Source organism: Ascaphus truei, chromosome 5 (genome assembly GCF_040206685.1).
Source record: "Ascaphus truei isolate aAscTru1 chromosome 5, aAscTru1.hap1, whole genome shotgun sequence".
NCBI lineage: Eukaryota > Metazoa > Chordata > Amphibia > Anura > Ascaphidae > Ascaphus > Ascaphus truei.
The window spans coordinates 290,380,916-290,404,620 of record NC_134487.1 but is presented as its reverse complement, the minus strand read 5'-3'; the positions used below and the strand labels follow the sequence as shown (position 1 = coordinate 290,404,620).

The window sequence follows — 23,705 nt, the reverse complement described above, 5'->3', positions numbered from 1 at the left end:
TTGCAGCCAACAGGGAAATGTAAGTTTTCCCGCTGACTGCCAAAAGCCAATGGCAGTCCGTGACGTCGGCGCCGTGACGTGGCGCGCTAGCCACGCCTCCCGTCTCGCCTCCCTTCCGGCTCCCACCCGGCACACAAGCGCGCACACTGACACTCATGCAGGGACAGAAAAAAACTCCTGCTTGAGCAGGTGAGCATGAGCGTCAGCGCTGCTGAGCGCTGTCAATGCTACCATGTCCGAGGCCTTAGGGCTGGGACCCGCTGCGCCCGGCGGCGCGGGCGGCCGCGTGAGCATTCCCCACCAGCAGGGGAATCCTCCCGAGCAGCTCCCAGTCCCCCATCGCTGCCGGGCTCACTACACGCTGTGACGCGTCAGCCGCCAGGGGATACAAGAAAATTGTGATCCCGAGTGGTGACACGTCAAATGGTGCGCTGATGAGCCAATCAGCGGGGGTGGGAGCGGGAGCTGTCAGACAGCTTCCTACACAAGGTGTGTGTGTGTGCGTGTCAGCGTGTGGGTGTCAGCGTGTGAGGAGAGCGTTTGCTGCTTACCTTCCGGATGCCCACAGCAGCTCCCTCCTGCAGTCCGGGAGACCGAGCCCGTGGACGGAGGGGGGGGAGTAGCGGGTACCTCCGCTCAAACCACGCCCCCCCTCCCACTCCTGCCCCCCTCCTGCTCCGGCTCCCGCTCCCTACAGACCGCATATCGCGGTCTGTGTCTGTCAGCGCGCCGCCTGTCTGCAGTGCGGGCGCGCTGACTGAGGGAGCGGGGCCTTAGCCTTAGGTCCTACTGCGTCCGGCGGTGCGCGGCCGCGGGCCAGCAGCCCCTTTTCTCCATTCTGGAGGTCCCCGCTGGCTCCTTCCGACGTGGCTGACTGCGTCTGTGACGCGTCAGCAGGCCGATGCAGCAAGCTCCTAGTGATTTGCAGCTCTGACGCGTCACATGGTGCGGCAGTCAGCCAATGAGGGAAGGAGGGAAGGAGCTACGGGAGGGTGGCGGCTTGGGAGGGGAGCAGGGAAGGAGCTGCGAGGGAAAAGTGTGTGTGTGTATGTATATGTGGTGTGTTGTGTGTGGGGGGGGGACACGGACGAACAGACCCTCCGCTCAAACTACGCCCCCCCCCCCACGCTCTAGCTCCCTACATACCGCAGGCAAAGGTCAATTGCCTCTCAGTGCGCCGCCTGCAGCGGGACCTTAGCCTTACAACTGAACCACTGATTGAGCTTGAGGACTGGAGTTGAGAACTCCTGGGGTACATGGCATTACAACAGTGTGCATCATATATCCTTTTAAAATACAGTATTATTTTTATTCTTCCAGACTTGGCTGTTCAGTAGTGAATTATTATTAAACGCTTCATTTTGCCGTGTGTCTGGCAGCCATGAGTTTATAGCAACAATCCCCCATAACTTTCCAGTTATTTTGTTTAGATTACCTGAACTGGGTGTACTCCATGTTCCACAGTTACCCCTGTTTTTGGCTCTGATGATATTTAAAAAAAAAAAAAAAAATCAATATGGCCTCTGGAGTCGCCCAATAGGAAGCTGCGATGTCATCTTCCAATGATGTTGCGGCTTTCTGTTGGCCGGTGGAGCGGAGCTAACCCCGGCGGACACATTCTAGATCAGTACTCTTGTCCGGTAATACAATACATCTGGAAATATCTTGGGGACAGGTGCGGCCTCGGAAATGTGAGTCCTGCAATTCAGTTCCATGGGACCTTGTAAAATAAAAAGAAACTACATTTAAAAACAATGAGTAGCACAGACTGCTGCTTTGAAAGGGTCCTCTTGAATTTGCTCCTTCTAATTATCTAATGACTTTGCTTCAATCTCCCCTGCTTTCCTCAGCTAAATAAATGAAGAGAAGGTAATATAAAGCAGCACACGTCAGTGTTAGGCTGCGGTCCCACTAACTACTAAGGGCACGCCTCGGTGTGCGATCAAGCCCCGCCCCCCCCCCCCAGTTCCTCCGGTCCCAGTCCCTACCTTGTCGCGCACCTTTCTCCAGCGGTGCGCGACAGGTTTTCAGGCAGGCAGGGGAATTTGAGATTGTCATTTGCGACGGAGGCGTGGCCACGCCCCCGCCGGCGGTTCAGCCAATGAGGGCGAACCAGCCGCGGGTCGTCATGGCCACGCCCCACAAACCTACCGCCACGCCCCCTCCCGTCGCAAACGTTCTCTCTCCCCTCAGACCGCAGATTGCGGTGTAGCGCTGTGCACGCGTCGCCCCCTCCCCCCCGCCGGGCGCGCGTGCCACAGTGCTGACTGGGGACTCAGCCTTAGGGGAGCAGTTACTTAATCAGATATGGTAATGGGATGCATACATTTTAGAGGCACACTCAGTGTGCTCATTACCCAGAATCCTTGTCTGCGGTTTAGGCACACTCAGTGTGCTCATTACCCAGAATCCTTGTCTGCAGTTTAGGCATACTCAGTGTGCTCATTACTCAGAATCCTTGTCTGCGGTTTAGGCATTCTCAGTGTGCTCATTACCCAGAATCCTTGTCTGCGGTTTAGGCACACTCAGTGTGCTCATTACCCAGAATCCTTGTCTGCGGTTTAGGCACACTCAGTGTGCTCATTACCCAGAATCCTTGTCTGCGGTTTAATTACTGTGTAACATGGGATAAGGGGAGACCTGTGAATGTGTTCATGGCTGAGTTTCTTATCTTTGCTTCACTTTGGAAACCGGCAAGCCCAGGAACAGATGTACAATGGTAAATAAATTCCTCTAAATGGTCTTCTGACATAATACTGAACAAGCTCAGAATCAGTTCCGCCCCAGCCACATGCATACACTTACACTGTAACCAAGCTTCTGATAAATCACCATTTAAGTAGCTCACCCCCTTTCTACCACTTCTCTATACAGTTCAATAAACTTCTTTATCCAAAGCAGTTAAATGTGCTAGACACCAATTGTCCACCGCTTACAGCTTTTTGTCCCACTGGGTTCATCATCACACTTCACAGCAGTGTGAATAGAAAATGCTTTGGCACATTGCAATAGAGGGGAAAAACAAAAAACAGCCCCTTGAGAACATGCCAAACACCTTCATGGACTTATTCCAGCGATGCTTCAGGAATTTCAGACACACAAAGCAAGTGGCCCACACTGGTTGATTCTAAACCTCCAGGTTGTAGCATGCTTAGCCCCTGTAGCACTGAATGGGTTAATTTCATTTCTGTACAAAATAGAAGTTAGTGCAATTAATGAAGGTTCCCCTAATAAGGCAGACCCTTCCCATGCCCCCCCCCCTCTACATAATAATAAAGTGAGTAAAACACAACAAAACAAGTGTCCCTTAATAAGGCCGCCAACAGATTTCCTGGGGCCAAGGACTAAAGTTTTGACAGGCACCACCCTCGTGTTGGTGGTCTTGCGAGCCCCCCCATTTCACACCTCCTTGAGAGCCCCTTCCTCTATTTCCCCCCTCTCCCCATGTATCACTTCCCCCCAGTCTCACTCTTACCTCACTTCCTCTCTCCCCCCTAACCCTCTCTTCCATCACTCCCTCTCTTCCCCTACTCCTCTTCTCTTCCTCACTCCCTCTCTTACACCCCCTATCTCCTCTCACTCACCCCCTCCCCATCAATTACCCCCTCTCACTCAATTCCACTCCCTCAATGCCCCCTCCTCACACTCATTCCTGCCCACCCCCCTGGCAACACACACTATCCACCCCACAATAATTACCCTCACCCCCAACAAGATACAAAAAAAACCCACCCACAAAATACATACAAAAAAAACCCAACCCTCCAAAATACATAAAACCCCCCCACATACAGACACTCTCCCATCCCCAAATACATACAAATAAATACCACCTCCAAATATATACAACTCCCCAACCCTCCACATACCTCCAAAAAAAACAACACCCCCAAATACATACAACCCCCCCCAACCCCACCCACAATCTACATACAAAACACACTTACCTTGGGGATGGTCTCAGGCCTCTGGTGCCCCAGCTCTACCCAGGCTGCCACAGGCCTCCTGCCAGGCTTCCCTCTATCCCACGCTGTGCGGGTTCTCTCACTGTCCCACTCCGGGCCTCTCTGTCATGCTGGCGCACGCCTGCGTCTGAAAGAGGCCCTGCGTGGGACAGTGAGGGAGGCCCAGAACTGGGGAGAGCCAGAGTCCAGCTGCCGGTCCTCTCATTGCCGCTGGGCCCCTGGCTCTCCCAGCTGCGGGCCTCCCTCACTGTCCTGCACCGAGCCTCTCTCTCATGCTGGTGCGCACCGACGTCAGAGAGGCCCTGCGTGGGACAGTGACGGAGGCCTGCAGCTGAGGGGAGCCAGGGCCTGTCAACAACAGGAGGATAGACAGCTGGGCAAAAAGTTGAGCCTGATCCCTGGCCAAGCCCAACTTCCAGCGCTAGCTGGCCGGGCCCCTCCGCTGCCTCCGGGTCCGGGACAGTTGTCCCAGCTCTCCCCCCCTGTTGGCGGCCCTTCCCTTCATATATATTCCACATTCAGCTAAATAATGCTAGCCATTATGAGGAAATAGTGGATCAGTGATCACTGACTCTATAAACAACGACAGTATGAATTGGAGGAACCTGGTTCAAATTCTGGTGTCAGCTACTTGTAACGTTGGCATAGTCACTTTATCTCCCTGTGCTTCAGGCACCTAAAACATAGATTATAAGTTCACCTGGGCAGGGACTGTGTCTGTAACATTCCTATGTGCTGCGCACCGCGCGCTATACTGTAATTGTGACGTGCTTTGCGTCCCATTGGGAGAAAAGCGCTGTATGAAATAAAGTTGTTACATAACAGTCAGTTTTTACACTCCCAGGAAAAAAAGACATGTCTGGAGTAATAGCATAAATGGCTTGTTAGGAGCAACAGCAAAAGATGTATCAGGGCAAAATAACTGCACGGTATGCATCAACTATACATCTTCTGCCGTTTGTTTTGCTCCTACAGGGGTTATGCATCTTGGCTGCAAAACTGATTTAAAAAAGCATCCCACAAGATACAATGGGATTTTGTACATTGATATAGAGCAGATTTTGTGCAGTCGTGAGACTGTGATACATACTGTAGCTCCAATGTTTTTATTATAAGGTATGACGACCAAATATTACTTCTAATGCTTTCATATCCCACCGCATGTTACACACTTCTGTCTCAGGGTGAGTTTGAAGGCTGCTGTTGTCCTTCTGTAGAGAGGCTTACCCAGGGCTTAGCGATGCATTAGCAAACACTCTGCACTCGCCGTATTAAGAGCAGAAGCTTTCCTTACTTGCTCCTTTCCCATCGCTCTTCTGAATCTCTCTTCATTATTATCCTATTGTCACGGTGCCTAACAAAGGATAAATCCGCCATGTTGTTTTTGTGCATTTCTGCCTATTTGCTGAAATATCTTTTTCTTGGTATAGTGGCATCTCGTGTTTGACTCCTTAAATGCTTCAATAAATTGCAAGCCGCCTGGATACAAAGAGGTTAAATGTCGAGGTGCAGCTAGGGCTAAGAACAGGTTTATAGGACACAGCAGTATGCTGGAGACAGATTAGGGAGCCGCTCTGAGATAGGATCTGTGATACTTTATTTAAAAGAAAACCTAGTTCTGGTGATTTTAATGAGCTTGGTTTTTCCTGGTCTATTTTTGCTTCTGTACAGACTGCAAACAGGGACATTTGGGAGCTTTATTTTAGGGATATACTATGAAATTGTACATGCTGATATACTGTATATAGCAACAGCTGGTATGAAGACAATCTTCCAACTGTAAAAATGATTGTTTATAGTAAGGGTAGGTGTGTATGGATTGTGGAACCAGGGCGGGTTGGATGGCCATGCCATTGGTGCTCACCCCACCTGTGCAGCGGGAGCGGCGGAGGGAACCCAACCAGGGGGCGATCACAGACGCCGGGCCCAAGTTCTAGAGGGGCCCAAATTCCGTTTCAGGTGGGGTGTGCTCCCTCTAGCACCGTCGCGGCTGCATGCACCCCACAAGTAGGGCGTTAAGAGCCACCACACTTGTAGTTGGCGCCGGGCCCCTGCGATTACCCCAGCCTCTCCTGGGTTTAACTCATCTCAAGTTTCCAATATGGTGAAAACCTCAGTGACATTAGAAATAAGGCAGAGATAAAGACACTTTATGGCATATTCACTTAAATGAGTAGGATATCTGGTGAAGCTGGAAGGCATCTTGTGGAATTGCACTGCTTGGAAAATACTGGATGGGCCAAAACCCTTTTTGCTCACCTCGTCTGCTGACCTTCCCTGCAGGACACACTCACCAATTCACCTTATTTATTAAGAGTAATCATTGATAAATCACTTAAGTTGCATCTTCTTTCTTCCTGAGAATAGTTCCCCCGTACCAATGGAAGTCAATGGAAGATCACCCTAATAGGTGATATCTTTACATGGGGCCAGTGTGTTCATGAATGACTGATCCTACCTGAATGGAAGTTTATATTCCCTGTTTTATAGCAATGGACCCATATTTATGAAAGGGTCAAGTTAATGGGAGTTAAGGCATCCAAAAGCTTAGCAGCATTTAGTGGAAAAGGGCCAATGTGTCTATCCTTACCATTTTAATTACTTTCTGCATTTGCTTCAATAATGATCCTCTTAAAGAAGTACTCTCAGAGACATGGCAAATGAGCTTGTAATTAGTAGTGAGCCCTGATAAAAGTCTGCTATAGGACTAAAGTGTTGACCAAAAAATAAACTACACTGTGTACATGCTATTTTGTATTGTGAGTACCAGGTCCTGTTTAAATAGGACACATTATTTGTTTCCCCAGCACATGAGCTGGGGATCTCTCCCATGCATATTCAATTCTTCCAGTGCTGTCCTCTCTGAGGAAGGGCCTGCAACATATGTCTCAGGGGCATCCACTGGCAGGGGTATTCTCATGGACTACTCAAACACCTACTAGTGCAGGGGGGCTCAACCCCAGTCCTCAAGCCCCCCTAATGGGTCAGGTTTTCAAGATATCCCTGCTTCAGCACAAGTAGCTCAATCGGTCCCTGCTTCAGCACAGGTGGCTCAATTAGTCCCTGCTTCAGCACAGGTGGCTCAATCAGTCTCTGCATCAGCACAGGTGGCTCTGTAGCCCCTGCTTCAGCGCATGTTGTTCAATCAGAGGCTCAGTCTTCGAGGTGAGCCACCTGTGCTGAAGCTGGGATGTCCTGAAAACCTGACCAGTTGGGAGGGGGGGGGTGGGGAGCTTGAGGATTAGCCGGTATTAGTGCTTTTTTTGTTTGTTTGTTTGTTTATGTTGTACAAAGAAATACTTTGATGTGAAATGCTTTTGTTAAATGCCATAAAATAACTTTTGGAGAATACAGGTGTGCGTGTGCAACATTGTCTCTGCTTTGACTAAATGAAGTGATGGATTCTCTAGTTGCATAGCAACCTGACTAAGTGATTTTGTTTGGTTGTCGACGACTTCTTTGTGTGTTTTTCCCTTGGTGTGCAGCGCTCCGTTATTATATTGTGAGTATGAATAGTGCATACAACACACACACACATATATTACACACACATATATATTACACACACACACACACATATATTACACACACATTATGTATATATATATATATATATATATATATATATATATATATATATATATATATACACACACATACTGTATGTGTGTGTAGATAATACACACACACACACACACACACACACACACACACACACACACACACACACACACACACACACACACACACACACACACACACACACAGTGTGTCTGTGGAAAAGTGAATTTTTTTCTTTTTGGGGGGGGGGGGGAGATTACTGTATTACTGTGCATGTGCATGTTTTATATATATATAGTATAAGATATATAGAAGTGCATAAATGCATAAGTGCATAAGAATACGCTGTGTTGCTCATATTTTTACTGTGCTGTGCTTGCTTGTTTGCTGGATATTTTAGTCAAGTAAGAATTGTACTGTGTTAGGATGGGGATTTCAAATAGTAAACGATGCCCTAGGGAAACACATGATTCTAAACATAACAATCCAGGCAAAAATGTTAAGCAAGATAGCGAGAGAACTGTTGACACAGATGGTAAGCCTTCCAAGCCCAAACCTACTGTTACACATATCATTAACAGACAATATAACCCTGACATAGAAACACCCACAGAATATGTGAGTGCCTGCACGGCCGACTATTATTCTAACCCTTTTGTTGATAATATGGCTGGCTGGTCTGAGAAAATGCAATCTTCCAATCCTTTTCCGAGGGAAGGTAGTTTTGCCCCATTCCATATGACAATGATAAGGGGCTTATGTTTGGTTGGTGATCCTGAATGGCTATGGTTTCAGCCGGATCCCGAGTGGGACATGAAATATATGGCATTATGTGGCCGCATTTGGGTGAAAGTGGCACCTCAAATTGATGAGGCAACACAAATTAATAACCCAAAATCTGAAGAGCCATTATGGCCACCCCCGCCTAAGCACCTTACAATGGTGTATTCCCAAGCCCCTAATGCACCCCCACAGGAGTTTTTACCTCCAGTTGTTTTACCCCCACCGCCGCCGCCTTGTGTGATGTTACAATCACCCCCGTTCACCCCTAACACACCCGTGCCACTATATCCAAGTTTGGATCCTACCATATTGGCAGCTTTATCATACTATGCTGCAGGTACGCATCCATCTACTCACCACAAATCTCCCGCACCCGTACACAGGTGGGATGATGATGATTTTTGTCCCCAGTCATCTCAACCCACATATACGGAGTTGAGAAATAATACAGAATCAGAGGTGGCACTCCTCTCTGAGGCTTTGCCTGATATGTCTTCCTTTAAAGGAAGCCCAAACAGACAGCTTCCCACTGCCCTAAGCCCCACAAGAGTTTCACCCCCTGTCTCCAGGGAGGGTGAAGAGGAAGACTCAAGTTCAGAATCATCTTCCCATTCCGACATGCCATCACCCCCTCGCCAATTGCCCTTACAAAAACATAAAGATACCATTGCTCCGGCAGCTTCAGTGACGTCTCAGTCATCTGCAGAAGCCAGCAATGAAAGAGTTAAGGAGGGACGACGGAGCCTCCCTACGGACTTCCAACCACGATCCTAGCAGTGACCCGTACAGCCGTGTTGACTGAAGAATCATCAACATGGATCCACGCGTCACGTATCAAATCAACGAAGGAGTAGAGACACGGTTTCAAATCCATGAAGGAGTAGAGACACGATTTCAGAAGAATCGGCTCAAATGTATACACTTTCTCGCAATATTTAGCATATGTATATTATTGGTATGCGTTATTTACCACATATGCGTGAAAGAATTAGTTAAGACTCATACTGGCACCTCTGTTTGCTGCCCTCACCACAGTTCACCAGAAAGCTCTTTTTCCTCTGGGGAAGGTGAAATCTCTTCTCTCCTTTCCAGAGAACAAGATGAAAGCGAAACCCATGTACCACAGGTCCAGTCTAACTTCTCCAATCTGCCAGAAAAACATTACACACGAGCCAAACGTATGGCTTCATTTCTGACAGAAGTCAAAACTAATATCTGGAAACATTTGGCTGTTGAGGTACTGAATATGTCACATTTCTATTTAGCCGACATGACCAGCACAACTGACATAATCACTAGCTGTTTAATAGCAGTACCCACACCAGTAGAGATTTTGTTAAAAGTGTTTAGCACAGGCAATAATGATAGTTTGGCAGAAGATCATGATGTGCGACAGCATTTCTCTATATATGAATACTGTCGTGACTGTCCCCAGTGTATTGGTGAAAAGTGGGCTAATATGACACAAATTACGACCCAGAATATAACACAGGGTGACATATGTTATCAAATGACATGTAATCCTGAAAAAATAGGCAAATGTAAACAAGTACAATTGACACCCTCAACATCCACCAATATGACCCAAATATTGTGTGATAGATGTTTCAACGTCAATAACACTATGAGCTGTAATCCCACAATAAACACACCAAGTCATATATATTCTGTTAAACTTCCCGTCGGATGGTTGTTTTCCTGTGGTAATACTACATACACATATATACCAGGAAACATCTCCGGGGGACCATGTACTCTCACCAGGTTAGGGATAATGATGTTCTCTGTAGAACCTGGCCCACATCAAACCAAAGTTAAGCGATCCACTGCTTCAGTCACTGAAGAATGCAATTCACATGTGCTTCTACTATCAGATGCTGACATTCTAAGTCTAGCAGTCTCCCTTGTTGGAGTACCTGGGTTGGCTGTGTATTCAGCAAAAACTATCAAGAAACTGGCATGTGCTGTAGCCAAGGGGTTAAATCATACCTCCCAGAACCTAGAAGAACTGATGGTAGATTTACAAGGTACACTCAAAGCAATTTTAGAAAATCATGCAGCAATTGATTATCTTTTGCTTAAACATGCGCATGGATGTCAAGATTTTGAGGGAATGTGCTGTTTTAATCTATCTGATCATTCAAAGTCTGTGCAGAATCATATGGCCAACATCAAAAGTCTTGTTGCAGACATTGCTGGGAGAGTCGATCAATTTGATTGGACTTTTGGGTTAGGCGCATGGATTGGAGAGTTGGGAAAGAAAATTATTATGGGACTGGTATTTATCGCTTGCATGTTTGTAGTATTAGTTGTTATTATTTCATGCTGCAAATTAATGTGTTCATCTTTATGTAAAATGATTATGCCTTCTGTTAAGTCAGTTAATCACACGTATGCTTCACTGGACATTAATGCCCCTATTCCTAGTTTCCCAAATGTAACATATAACTCTAGAATTACAACCACCAGTGTCCCGATACCTTTAGTGGATTATGATAATATTCAGATCCAGTACGAGACCCCTGTATCCTAGGGATTGTCATTTTATGACAAAAGGAGGGATTGATAATGTGTGTATCAAGGGGGGACTCCATTTTGACTGCTATATAACCATTTTATACTCATTATGCCATTATGCCATTGTGCTTTTGAGTCAGATGTTAAACTGAACTTTTACCCACTTAATGGTGGCCGAACTACTGAACTATGTATGTTCAGACTATTTCACCATGTAGAAACAGGAAGTTTAGTCAGCTGTGCTTAGCCTGGATGTATGAAACGTCTTAACAATGTCTGAACAATGAATGTCTTAACAACAAGAATTATGACGCTTCCTAGACTGCCCCATGATCGGGCAGCTAGACTAGTTCCCAAATCGTAACTTTCCAGCTGTCACTTTCTAGATAAACATAAAGGGAAGTAAGTTTCTCACGTACACTGGCGACACACTTTATTCGAGCTCGGCTAGTCCCACGAATTCGGGTATACCCGGGTGTATTGAGGTTTGTGACTGTTTTCTGCCCGAGTGCATTGAGTTATTTTCCGGTAGGGATTGAAGCATTTTATTCCCGTTGGCTGCAATACTGCACAGTATATATATATATATACTGCATTACAATTCATGAATTTATGCCATCTGGTAGACACGCGAAGCATTGCAGCCTATTAAATCCTAATCATTATCATTTAACAGATCAGCCGCCCATCAGCCAGGCATGAACCCAGGCTGGGAAGGCAAATGCAACGGGGCTTGTCAGAGGTGAGGAGCGGCGCATTCCAGGTATCTGCCAGGTACATACCGGGTATTTGCTCGAATAAAGTGTGTCGGTGCAGTATACGTGTTTTTTCTACGCTCGCTCGCCTATATAACCTGACTGTAAACTATTAATAAACAGGAGAGGTTTTTGACAACGCTCACTGGTGTCTGACTCAATTACTTCTCCTCCGAGCTGCTCGTCTTTTCCTGTCCAGCACTTTAAGAGTGGGTTTAACGGCCTCCGGAGGTGATCATCCAAAGTACGAGAGAAGGTTCCTACGCAGCGCCGTAGAGAATATATTTTTCATTTGTTTATGTTGTACAAAGAAATACTTTGATGTGAAATGCTTTTGTTAAATGCCATAAAATAACTTTTGGAGAATACAGGTGTGCGTGTGCAACATTGTCTCTGCTTTGACTAAATGAAGTGATGGATTCTCTAGTTGCATAGCAACCTGACTAAGCGATTTTATTTGGTCGTCGACAACTTCTTTTTGTGTTTTTCCCTTGGTGTGCAGCGCTCCGTTATTATATTGTGAGTATGAATAGTGCATACAACACACACATATATTACACACACATATATATTACACACACATATTACACACATAATGTGTAATGTATATATATATATATACACACATACAGTATGTGTGTGTATATAATATACACACACACACACACACACACACACTGTATATAACCAATTTAATATCTAAGAGCAATGTTTTTAATGTTTTAAAAGTGAGGTAAATCACTTTCGGGAAGAGGTCTTGGCTCAAAGAAGCTAATCTATCCTGTATCCCCCGTGGCTTCCATCCATCACCCTACTTCCCTTATATCAGAGAGGGCTTCACAGTGCCGCCTCTGCTTCTTATTTCTCCAATCCCCTGGTGTATTTTGATATAAGTGTAAAGAAGAGGGAGGAGGAGGAGGAGGGGGGGTTCAAAACAGTCCCAGAAAAAACAGCCATAGTGGATGAGGGGGAAAAAGGGGAGCAGTGTCTCAGAGCAGATACAATCTTCAGACTTTCAGTAGGCATGATAGAGCAACACATAGCTGCCTTCTCATGATGTCCATTCCACTGGCTGAGAACAATAGCTGCATTATTCCCTGGACACACTCAGCCAGGCAAGATGGCTTATGTGGGGGGAGAGGGGGTGGTCGTAGGATGGGAAAACAGAGCAAAGAGTGGGCATGACACCATACTGCTGGGTTTTAGTAATACTGTGTACAGTACAACAGGTTGTACTGTATAATAATACATATCTACACTCAATTTTCTTAGGGAGGACTCCTTCCAGAAGATATTCTCTGGGAAAAACGCAGGGATGCAAAGTTCACCTGAAATACTTGTGGCGTATTGAATGTTTTTCTTTAAACTTTGTTGTTATATTTTTCCTTATGACTTGTGCTATTCATGGTCAAATTGAATATTTTTTTCCCCTACATAGATAAAAGCAGCCATTTTGTTCTATCCCCCCAAATGAATAAACTACAAACAGATATCTTTGAAGCACATTAAATAAAGTTTATTTGCAGCCGGGAGACTTTTTTGTAAATAACTCCTAAATGTTCCCTCCTAGATCCCTTGATGCTTTGAAAGGTACTAAGCAGGTGAATGACAAGAAACCCGTTAACAGTCATATATTCTGCTTTCTATGGGCCCTGCTACGAATGGGGAAAAAATGAACTCCCAAAGACACTAAAAATGCAGCTGATTATATTGAAAAACTGCTTACATTTGATACAACATTATTTCCGCACGCTTAGTGAAACTGGGGAGAGGGAGCGGCTCAGTGAGTAACGACATTGACTGGCACTGAGTTTGAAGTACAGGAGCCTGGTTCAATTCCCAGTGTCAGCTCCTTTTTACCTTGGGCAAGTCACTTTATCTCCCTGTGCCTCAGGCACCAAAAGCATAGATTGTAAGCTCCACAGGGCAGGGACCTGTGCCGACAAAATGTCTCTGTAAGGCGCTGCGTAACTCTAGCAGCACTATATAAGAACATATTATTATTATTAAATAGAGAGTTCCAGGTGGTTAAATTACTTTTCAGAGACTTTTGAGAAACTCAGAAATCTTTAACTTTTTTGGCAAGTGGTTAAGGTCCGACATTTACCACGTTCCCAGATTCGGGCAAGTGTTCTGCCAACGTCTAATGTTGAGGAGGGCTGCAACGTTTATATGAGGGGTTAATAAGATTACATCTAAATTGGATCGTGCGGTTACTCCCGTGTACATGAAGCCTCCGTCCACCTGTTATAATCTTCCCCTGACACGGTTACAGTTCTTAGAAGTATTCCGGTGTCTTGTTTCTGGAGAAACAAGGTAAGAAACCCATGGGGCCCCTCGGGGTTTCCGTATGAACCATTCTGGATGTGAAGAGAGCAACCAGCTGCTTTATTTCTTTCCTGGTAGTGCTAGGCAGAGACAAAATGTGTTTTGTGCTGATGGCCTGTAGTATCTCTGGGGATGGAACAATGGCTTATTGTACTGCACATCCTTCACAGAGCTAAGATGGAGCATTCACTGAACTGATGCTGGCAGCAGCATTGTGACATGTTGTAGATATAATACCATTCTGGGATCCATATGCTGTTTAGCCAGACGCTTGATAATGGACGGAGATTGTTGCAGTGAGATTTTATTAATACAATATTTCAAGGGGCACGGTTTGTACGGTCCATGAATTTAAACACCTGATTTGAAATTGTTTTAGAAATGAAACCATTGTGGACATATCATTAGATAAACAAAAGGCGAATGGGATATTGTGATTAAAACCACTTTAACTTCTTCATTGTCAGAACTGTCTGCAATGCATTGGAAAGCAGTGAAAGGGGCAGGTTCTTGTGACCACATGCTTTGAAAATGAATAGGGCATTATTTATAGCAATATTCTGTGATACTATCCATATCTAACATTTGAAACCTTCTTCTATCCTTCCTGTGTTAGACCCCAGACACTAATCCTTTGTTTGTTTTCATCAGTTCCAATTACTAATATATATCAAGTCCCACAATCCTCTGTCACCATGCACACTTATCCATATAATTGTCTTTACATTGCTGCCGGCTCATCCCCAGGTCACCCGTGTGATAGTGATCAGTCCTTTTTATTTACTGGTTTTGTACTGGTCGATTGGTTTAACCCTTTTAGCATCTCTCTGTCCCTGAAGCGTAGATAGGGAAATCCTGCATTGATTTTGGACAAACTGGGTTCCTGTCTGGGAATCAGTGTGATACTTATTTGTACACGCTCCTTCCTTGACTGCTCTGGCCGCCTAAGAAGCTGCAGAGGAAGATATTTTGGCCATGTGCCAAATCCCTGGTCCCTGAGACCTGCATGCCATGCATAGTGACCTGGAGATACATAGGGCACCTGTTATTACCGTACAACTGTAATTATTTTGGACTGGTGCTTTATATATACCTGGAAAGTGGGTTAGGCTGCAGCCCCACTCTGTAGTAGTACTGCCTTGGTTTTGTGGGGAAGGGGAGCTGGAGTTGTCCTTACACGGCATCCACTGGATGTGTGGATGATTGTGAGGGAGCAGTGATGCCCAAATCTTGTCTGTGTAGGCGCCAGTGTCTCTTTGCAAGGGTCAGTGTGTCAGTGTCTTTACACAGTGGCCATTGTGTTTGTTTTGTGCTCCTTCACAAAATGGCTGTAATGGATATTACCATTTCATGATCGAGTGTCCTTCTTTTTTGGGAACTGAAATATGGTAACCCTGACCCTATTCATGGATGGTCACAAGATGTAAATCGGGCCTGTAGGAATGTGGTATGCGTATACCTGTTTGTCATAAGCATTTGGGTCCCACAGAGACATTTCTATCATTAGTCTGTGTAAAATGTTTTGTTGGAAATGAACTTCAAGTCTACTTTGCTAAGGAAGGACTCCCAATCACAAATATTAAACAAGAACATAGACTTCCATATACACACAGCTTAGCTGAACAAGCTTGGTGCACTAGTGATATGGGGCATAGGTGTTTGTAGTGAAAGGCATTAGAGAAAAATACCATGTAGATACTGTTTGCAAGGCCATCCAGCAGTAGAGGGAAACGTGCCAGTTCAAATCAAACTACCCCACCTACATCATCAGTATTTTAAAGCTTTGTTCAATGAGTTTCAGCTTTTCAATATATTTATTAGCTGTGGTGTGGGGTCCAAAACAAAATGGCAGCCAAAACAGACCCATGTTGCTATTGCTAAGCAACCCAGAGCACCAGTAGTCCACATTCTGTCAAAGGAGTTAATATCTTCTCAGCCATACTGTTCCCAGAAAGCTTTGGAAGGGAAACAAATTCCTCCTAGAGCGAGGGGACCTTAAGCCACGGAAAAACATTCATGAACTGCCAGAAAAGCAGAACAATGGAAAAGAGAAAGGAGGGTAGAAAGACAAAACAGAAACCCCCCACAAACACACAAGCCAACGCTTCCTCCTGCTCTGTGAGCCGTGACCTGGTTTTTCCGTTGGCTGCCTGCTGTTCCCTTCCTTGCATAGCATCACAATGATGAGTGACACAGTATCCTGAATTCAAAGTGGAGTCACCCTGTTAAAGGCCCCAGATTATTCTTTGTGGCTCAGTTCTTCCCTCTCTCTGGGCCTTTATTCACTTCACTCCGTCACACTCTATGAATCACTAAAAACAGTACAGAAAAGTGTTCCCTCATGTGCATACCTGTCAACAAACTCTACATTTACGGGGCTGTTTAGTCCGGCCTTGGCTTTGTAAACTCTCATCCCTTGGTAGTCAGGGAATTGTAGTTCTTTTCTTCAGATTTAGAAAGACAAGACTACAAATCCCCAAATGCCTTTGGATAGGATTAAAAGCCAAAGGATTAGACTACCCTGAACACACTGTATGAAAATAATTGACAGGTGCGAAAGTGTTCACATTATTTTTGGACCCACATTGAAAATACTCTGTTCCACTCATAAATTTTTTTAGCGTAACTTGCAACTTATTGATTTACTTCTTTTTTTCAAGAGTGTGATCCCGTGGTTGTTTTTTTTTTTTTTTTTACGAGGCTACTTCCATTGAGGTGTAACATTTTTGGATGAAGTTGGTCGCATTGAAGTGTACGTTTTTTGGAAGAGGCTGATCCCATTATCATGTACGTTTTTGGAAGAGGCTAATTCCAAAGAAGTGTACGGTTTTTGGAAGAGCCTGATCCCATGCGTGTACGTTTTTGGAAGCGGCTGGTCCCATTGACGTGTATGAAGTGTATTTGTTCTGGCCTATCAAATAAGGTACCAGTTCTGGAGCTGATGCAAACCACTTTGTAAGCATCCATAGATATGAACCATTGGTCCATATATAAGTAAGTGCCTGATGGAGTAAGGGCCCCGTCCCCTCTGTGGAACCACTCTGGGCCACACTGCACCCCATCCCTCTTGTCGGAATTAGAACATATTGGGTGCCATACGTATGTGTCCTCCCGAAGGGTATCTGTAACCCCATAAGGGCAGCAGTTCTTACCAAAATCGGCTAGAATAGAGCAAGAGATCAGTTAGAACAACATATATATACAATATCAACAATGCAGACATTACATCCAAAAGAGATCACTGGAATGTTTGTTGATTAACTCATTCACTACTGAACTTTAGATATAAAGCATGTTATATACCAAACATGCCTAGTCTATAACATATACCTGAATAAATTTATGATCACAAAGAAAAGCCTATACAGTAAACATAATAAAGTTACTACATAAACATTACATTCATATTACATATTCATTTCAGAAACGGAGTAAGTTCAATTAACTCATTAAAACCATTGGGGTACCTAGTTTGAAATGTGTAAATCCAATATTGTTCTCGTTTTAATAGGTTAAGATCTCTATTACCTTGTCTAATATTGAATGGTACACATTCCAGTCCCTTAAATCAGATACAGTTGGGGTCATTGTTATGAACTTCTTTAAAGTGCTTTAATAGGGGAGTAAGGGGCACACCTTTCGCTAAAGTTTTTGGTATGTTTTTAACATTTCTCAAGTGTTCCAACATACGCATTTTAAATGGTCTCTTGGTCTTACCAATGTACTGTAAGTTACAACTACACTGTAAAACATAGACCACGTGCGTGGTAAGACAATTAATGACATTTTTAGTGTTATAAACATGATTGGTGGCGAAAGACGCAACAGATTTGTCTTTTGTGATATGATTGCACGCCTTGCATTTGCCGCACTTATATGTGCCTACAATCCCTAGGCGTGTTTTCATATCACCAGAGGATTTGTTGTTTCTTACAACCTGACTTGGAGCCAGTAGGCTTTTCAAATTAGGTGCACGCTTAAATACTATACCAGGTTGTGATTTAAAATGGGGTCCCAATATGGGGTCCATTCTAAGTACACTCCAATGTTTACGTAACACTTTTTTAACATTAATATGCATCCCACTGAATTGAGTAATGAAAGGAGGTATCACATCCTTTTTCTCATTATCCCCTTTTACTTTTTCATGATGATATTTGAGCAAAGATTCCCGTTGGATTTTTTCCGTCCTTGCTAATGAGGAATCTATCAAGTCCTCATTATATATATATATATATATATATATTTTTTTTATAACTTTGATTTTATTGGATGATACATTACATATATGGTAACACAGCCCATTGGCTAACAAAAGACCACCGTATTTTCTTCTCCACCCGCCGCCAAAAACAAGAAACTGACCGACAACACTCACAAGACAGACAGGGAGACAGGATCTCGGGGAAGCTGGGGAGGGGAGGGGAGGGGGTGGGGGATGTGGAGGGGGCGACCTCGTTGATGGGAGCTGCTGTTTCACCTACCCGCTTTTCCTGTATATTCGCGAATTCCCTTCTAATGATAATGGCCTATGTCTCCACCACTCGGAGAGACCCCGCCTCTGTGGTTCCCAGCTTACAGTCCATCGTAGTAGATCCCTACGGTCCTGGATCTGTTTGGTCACCGGAGTACGCATGTTTTAGCTATTATTGCAATATAGTGGTACTGTCCACCCCAGGGATATCTGTCTGCGCTAGCCATGGTGACCAGACTTTTAGGAACTTTGTGCCGGAGTCGTTGACCAAACTTGTCAACTGTTCCATCCGGCAAACAAACCAAATTCTGTTTCTGATTTTGGGTATAATTGGGATATCTGGTTGCTTCCACAATGCTGCGATCTCACATCTGGTGGCAGTGGCAAAATGTGTAATTAATTTATGCGTTGCGTTCGAGAGCCCCCGGACCCGCCTGCCCAATAGGAACAGCCACGGGTAAAGGGGGATCTCCACCCCAATCAAACCGCTGTAGCCACTCCTTAATTTCCGCCCAAATCGGAGCCACCTTCGTGCATGACCATAGCATGTGGCGCAGGTCCGCTCTTTCTCCACAATGCTTGGGGCAAAGCGGAGAATAGCCGCTAACAAATTTAGATAGTTTTGTTGGGGTGTAGTACCAGCGCATCAGGACTTTATATGCGTTCTCCTTTAACGTGGTACAGATAGAGCTTTTAGCTGCTGCCTGCAGGATCCTATCCCAGTCCTCGTCCTCTAGTGTCTCCCCTAAGTCCGCTTCCCACTGTCTGATATAGCTAAGTCTGGGCTTGTCTTCTGTCTCGGGGCAGATAACTTCCTTGTACATTCTAGAGGTTAGTCCTCTCGTGTCCGTTCCTCTTGAACACAGCTGCTCAAAATTTGTTCTCTGGGGCCGAATAGGGGCCTTGTTATAGAATGCCCTGATCTGTAGGTATCTAAAGAATTCAGCGTTAGGGATATTTTTTTCCTCTTTGATATGGTCAAAAGTTTTGACTAATTTTCTACCTTCCAGATCATTTAGTCGGAGATACCCTGCCTGAATCCATTTTGAAAAATTAGAACTAACCAGGCCTGGAGCGAAGTCCGGGTTACCCCAAATGGGGGTCATCAAGGAGTTTTGTGTTGTAAGAGAACATCTAAATTTGGTGGCCTCCCAAACCTTCAAAGAACTCAACATGGCCTGCAGAGATGTTTACATTCTGGACCGGCTAATCTTGGGTAGCCAAATCAGGTTTCGCAGCTCCATGGGTGCGCAGCACTCTCCCTCCAGCTCCACCCACCTCCGGAGAGATGGGTCATCGTGCCACTGCAGAATCTGCGTTAACTGGGCCGCTTCGTAGTAGGCAAGCAAGCAAGGCACCCCCAACCCTCCTCTTGAGGTCGGCCTCCTCAAGATATCTTTTCTAATTCTTGGGTCTTTTTTATTCCAGATAAACTTCGTTATTTCGGACTGTAGCGAGAGGATCTCATCTTTTGGTAGAGGGATTGGGAGGGCCTGGAAAAGGTATAGCACCCGCGGAAGGAGATTCATTTTTACGCTATGAATTCTACCTATCCAGGAGATACCACACTCCGCCCATCTCCTGAGATACTCTCGTAGAGTCTTAAACAACCTGGGATAATTTGCCTTATACAGGGCTTTGTAGTCTTTGGTGATATATACCCCTATGCATTTGATCGTGGAGGGCTGCCATTTAAAGTTAAAGTTTAGTCAAATTAGTTTTTCCACTGGTTTAGGTAATTTTAGATTGAGGGCTTCCGACTTGGCCTGATTAATTTTGAACCCCGAAATTTGGTTAAATTTCCCTAGAATTGAAAAAACATTGGGCAGAGAGGTGATTTTTTTATCAAGAAATCTTTTTTTAAGGAATAAAGATTGTTCATCGAAATCTTTGGTCTTGAATCATTCCTTTTTATTCTCAAAAACTGGTTGAACGGGATATTCTGAACCCATCTTTTATCATGACAACTGAAGGGATCTAAATATGAATTAACATTTGTAACTTTGAAGTGGGTTCTAGTTTGAATTGTATTAGCTTCAATGTAAATCTCCAAATCAAGAAAGTGAATGCTAACATTACTATTTTCACCACTGAATTTTAAATTAAATTCATTTACATTCAGAAGAGAGACGAAGTCAAGATATGACTCTTCACTTCCCTCCCAGACAATGATGATGTCATCAATGTACCTCCTCCACAGTTTAAGCTGTGGAGGAGGACATCCAACAACCACAAGAGACTCCCATTGTCCCATGTACAAATTGGCGAACGATGGGGCAAATGTAGTTCCCATCGCCGTCCCCAAGGTTTGTAAAAAATATATTGAATCGAACAAAAAATAATAGTGACTCAAAATAAATTGTATAGATGTGAGGATAAATTCAATCTGTGATATAGGTAAAATTTGTGGTGTCATCAAAAAGTGCCTAACTGCCTCTACTCCTTTTTGGTGAGGAATGCTCGTATATAAGGCCTGAACGTCTAATGTGGCCAAACGATAATCTTCATGCCAAATAAAGTCGTTCAGGACCTGTAAAACCATTGTGGTATCTTTTAAGTGAGAGGGAAGTGTAGTGACAAGTGATTGTAAATAAAAATCAACATATATAGACAAATTAGAAGTGAGGGAATTAATCCCTGAGATAATGGGACGTCCTGGTGGGGATGTGAGTGATTTGTGCATCTTGGGGATATAGTAAAAAATAGGGACAGTGGGAGTCTCAATCAGCTGAAAGTCATATTCGGGTCTGGAAAGGATTCCAATATCCAAGGCTTTATTGAGGTGTGTTTTTATAAGTCCTAAATATTCCCTTGTAGGATCTCTCTTTAGTGTAATGTATGAAGTGTGATCCATCAAAAGATGGTAATTGGTACAGGAAATGGAATCCTGCAGGGGAAGAGTTAGGCGGTGCACTGCTGTAAAAATGATAAGGCTGAATCGCTCAAAAAAACAAGTAAAAAAGATTTATTTGGCCATTGGCAATACAATAAAAGTGTGTGAGATAAACTCACAGAGTGTACTCTGACGCGTTTCGCACGTAATTGCGCTTTGTCAAACACTCTTTGTGAGTAAAATGATTTATACTCTCTTTGGAATTTCAAGCCCAGGAGTGTGAGCCCTGTGTACTGTACATAGAGAGGGGGCCTGGAGTGTGTCACTATTGGCATCCGACACACTTCCCCGGTCAGTGACCACACATCAAGGGTCTCTCTCCAAGCTAGGGGTATCATTGAGTGTACTTCCACATTGTTTCAAAAAACCTCTTGGTCAACCAGACTGATTTAATGAATAGTGTTATATTGTATGATTCTCATCCACTAACTCTAGAGAACTAGCTGTTTGGGGATTTGCTCCCCTGCTTTTCTTGTGTGTCGATGGGAATGTAGCAAATGGCTTATGCTAGCAAGAGTAGATGAAAATCAGGAAGTAACAAGTTCGTTAAAACCAAGTTTGTTTTTGACATCTGAGTTAATGGACATCTGGCAAAAAGAGGAAGTTCACACGGTAAAAACATGGTAAAAAGAAATATGCGATCAATGTATAATCATATGAAGTCACAGCATATGAGATAATGAAAAGGTATAAAAGAAGGAGGAGTTTTCATTGTAACAGAATAACCTGACCAGCATCTTAGAAAGCCGATTGAACTGTTATTCTCCTGCTGGTGACCTGAATTCCTTGAAGCTGCTGAGATACCTGATTCCTCATTATTGACCTAGAGACACACAGAAATGACCAAACAAAAGAGGAGACTTATTTTCAGCTACGATAACAATATACGTCCTTTGTAACCTTGTATCGCAAGTGGCAACTTCAGGTGCAAATGTCATCAATGTTTGGGTCTGAGCCTTTTGAAAACCGTTGTCTTTTCTCTATTGCAGAATCCAAAAAGAAAAAAAAGGAAGGGAAAAAGCAGGAGAAGATGCTGGACTGAGAGGGATGAGATTGGAGAAATGTGAGCAGACCAGACCCAGAGGAACCTGCAGCAGCAGCAGGATAGCTTAACAAATTCATTTCTTCCTAGGCCTTTATTCTAAAGTTATCTCCTAGCCCAGCTGTAGGATAGTGGGAGGGAGAGAGAGCTACTTTGTACACAGTAGTGTGTTTTGGTTGGGGGAATTTGTTTTTTTAACCGTAACACGGTGTTAGGTGACTTTACAGGAGATGGTATTTACTTTCATTAGATGTGTATATAGCTAAATGCAAAAACAGAAGTGTCCAATCCGCATGCGTTTATGATGCCGTTTAGTAGACACGACCTTTGCGCTAATGGTGTATAACAAAGGGGTGGGATATGTATATTACGCCCACCTTGCCCTTGTGATCAGTCCTGCAACAATAGGGGAATTCCATGACAGTTTAAATACCAAATGCACTATGAGGGTTATTTAATGAAGATGCCCAGCTGAAAAACTGGGGCAGAACCAGCGCAAAACTATGGCTCTAGTGTTATTATAGGAAACAATCCAATGGCTCTCATTGAAATCCCTTTCCTTTCATAAACAGGGTGCACTGGTATCGATCGGAAACACCCCCTATGTAACAAGCTCTCACAATCTTGACTCCCAGCAATGATTTAACATGTCATCCATTGGGGTTGGCGCCATATGTAAGAAACATGTTGATAACGTTTCCTAGCTGAGAGAGGGTTACGTCTAGTGAGACCTGGCGTTTTGTAAGACAAACAACAATGAATAGAACGTAACAAAAAATAAGGTGCAAGATATGGATTATTTCCTTTAGATTTGTAGTGGTGCAAATTGATAGTGCAGGAGGTCACCGCACTGCATCAAGGTGCAAGTGATAAGTCATAAGAGAAGCTTGATCGTAATCACTCTTAACTGCAGCCTGAATTAGCAGAGCCTGACAATATTATAAAGAATGGTGCTGTTTTAACATGGTAAAGGGCATTGTGTATCCAGAATTGTCTATGTATGATGAACTTGATTAGTGGAATGAGGGCATTGAATAAACTAATAAACAAACAGGTGTGTTTTTCACTGGAAGTTAAAAACGTAGGACAATAACTCACGCTTGAGAAATTCAGGGAGAGGAATTAGGATTTCATATATCAGGTCTGTCCTCAGTATCAGCATGTCATAAGTAGAAAAAGGCACATTTTATACACCCTTCCAGTATGTTAAAAAAATCTTTTTATATAGATATATACAGTGTTCGACAAACCTATACATTTGCACGCCCCGGGCGAGTGGATTTAACATCGTGGCGAGCTCCTATTGGCCCAAGCAGCACACGTGTGGTACTAGGTGGCGAGTAGATTTTTTTTTGTTCGGCGAGTAGATTTTTGGGTGATTTGTCGA

The 23,705-nt window shown here is 44.2% G+C and overlaps 1 protein-coding gene across 2 annotated transcripts in view; it reads left to right on the top strand.

Moving 5' to 3' along the window:
• The window catches only part of PTN (pleiotrophin), a 78,496-nt gene extending 55,127 nt beyond the window's left edge, over positions 1 to 23,369 (top strand). For both annotated transcript variants that reach the window (XM_075602592.1, XM_075602591.1), the window contains exon 5: positions 22,266 to 23,369. In XM_075602592.1, the coding sequence (XP_075458707.1) occupies positions 22,266 to 22,318 (53 nt within the window). In that variant the 3' untranslated portion in view covers positions 22,319 to 23,369. The remainder of the gene's footprint in view (positions 1 to 22,265) is intronic.
• The last annotated feature ends 336 nt before the right edge of the window (positions 23,370 to 23,705 follow it).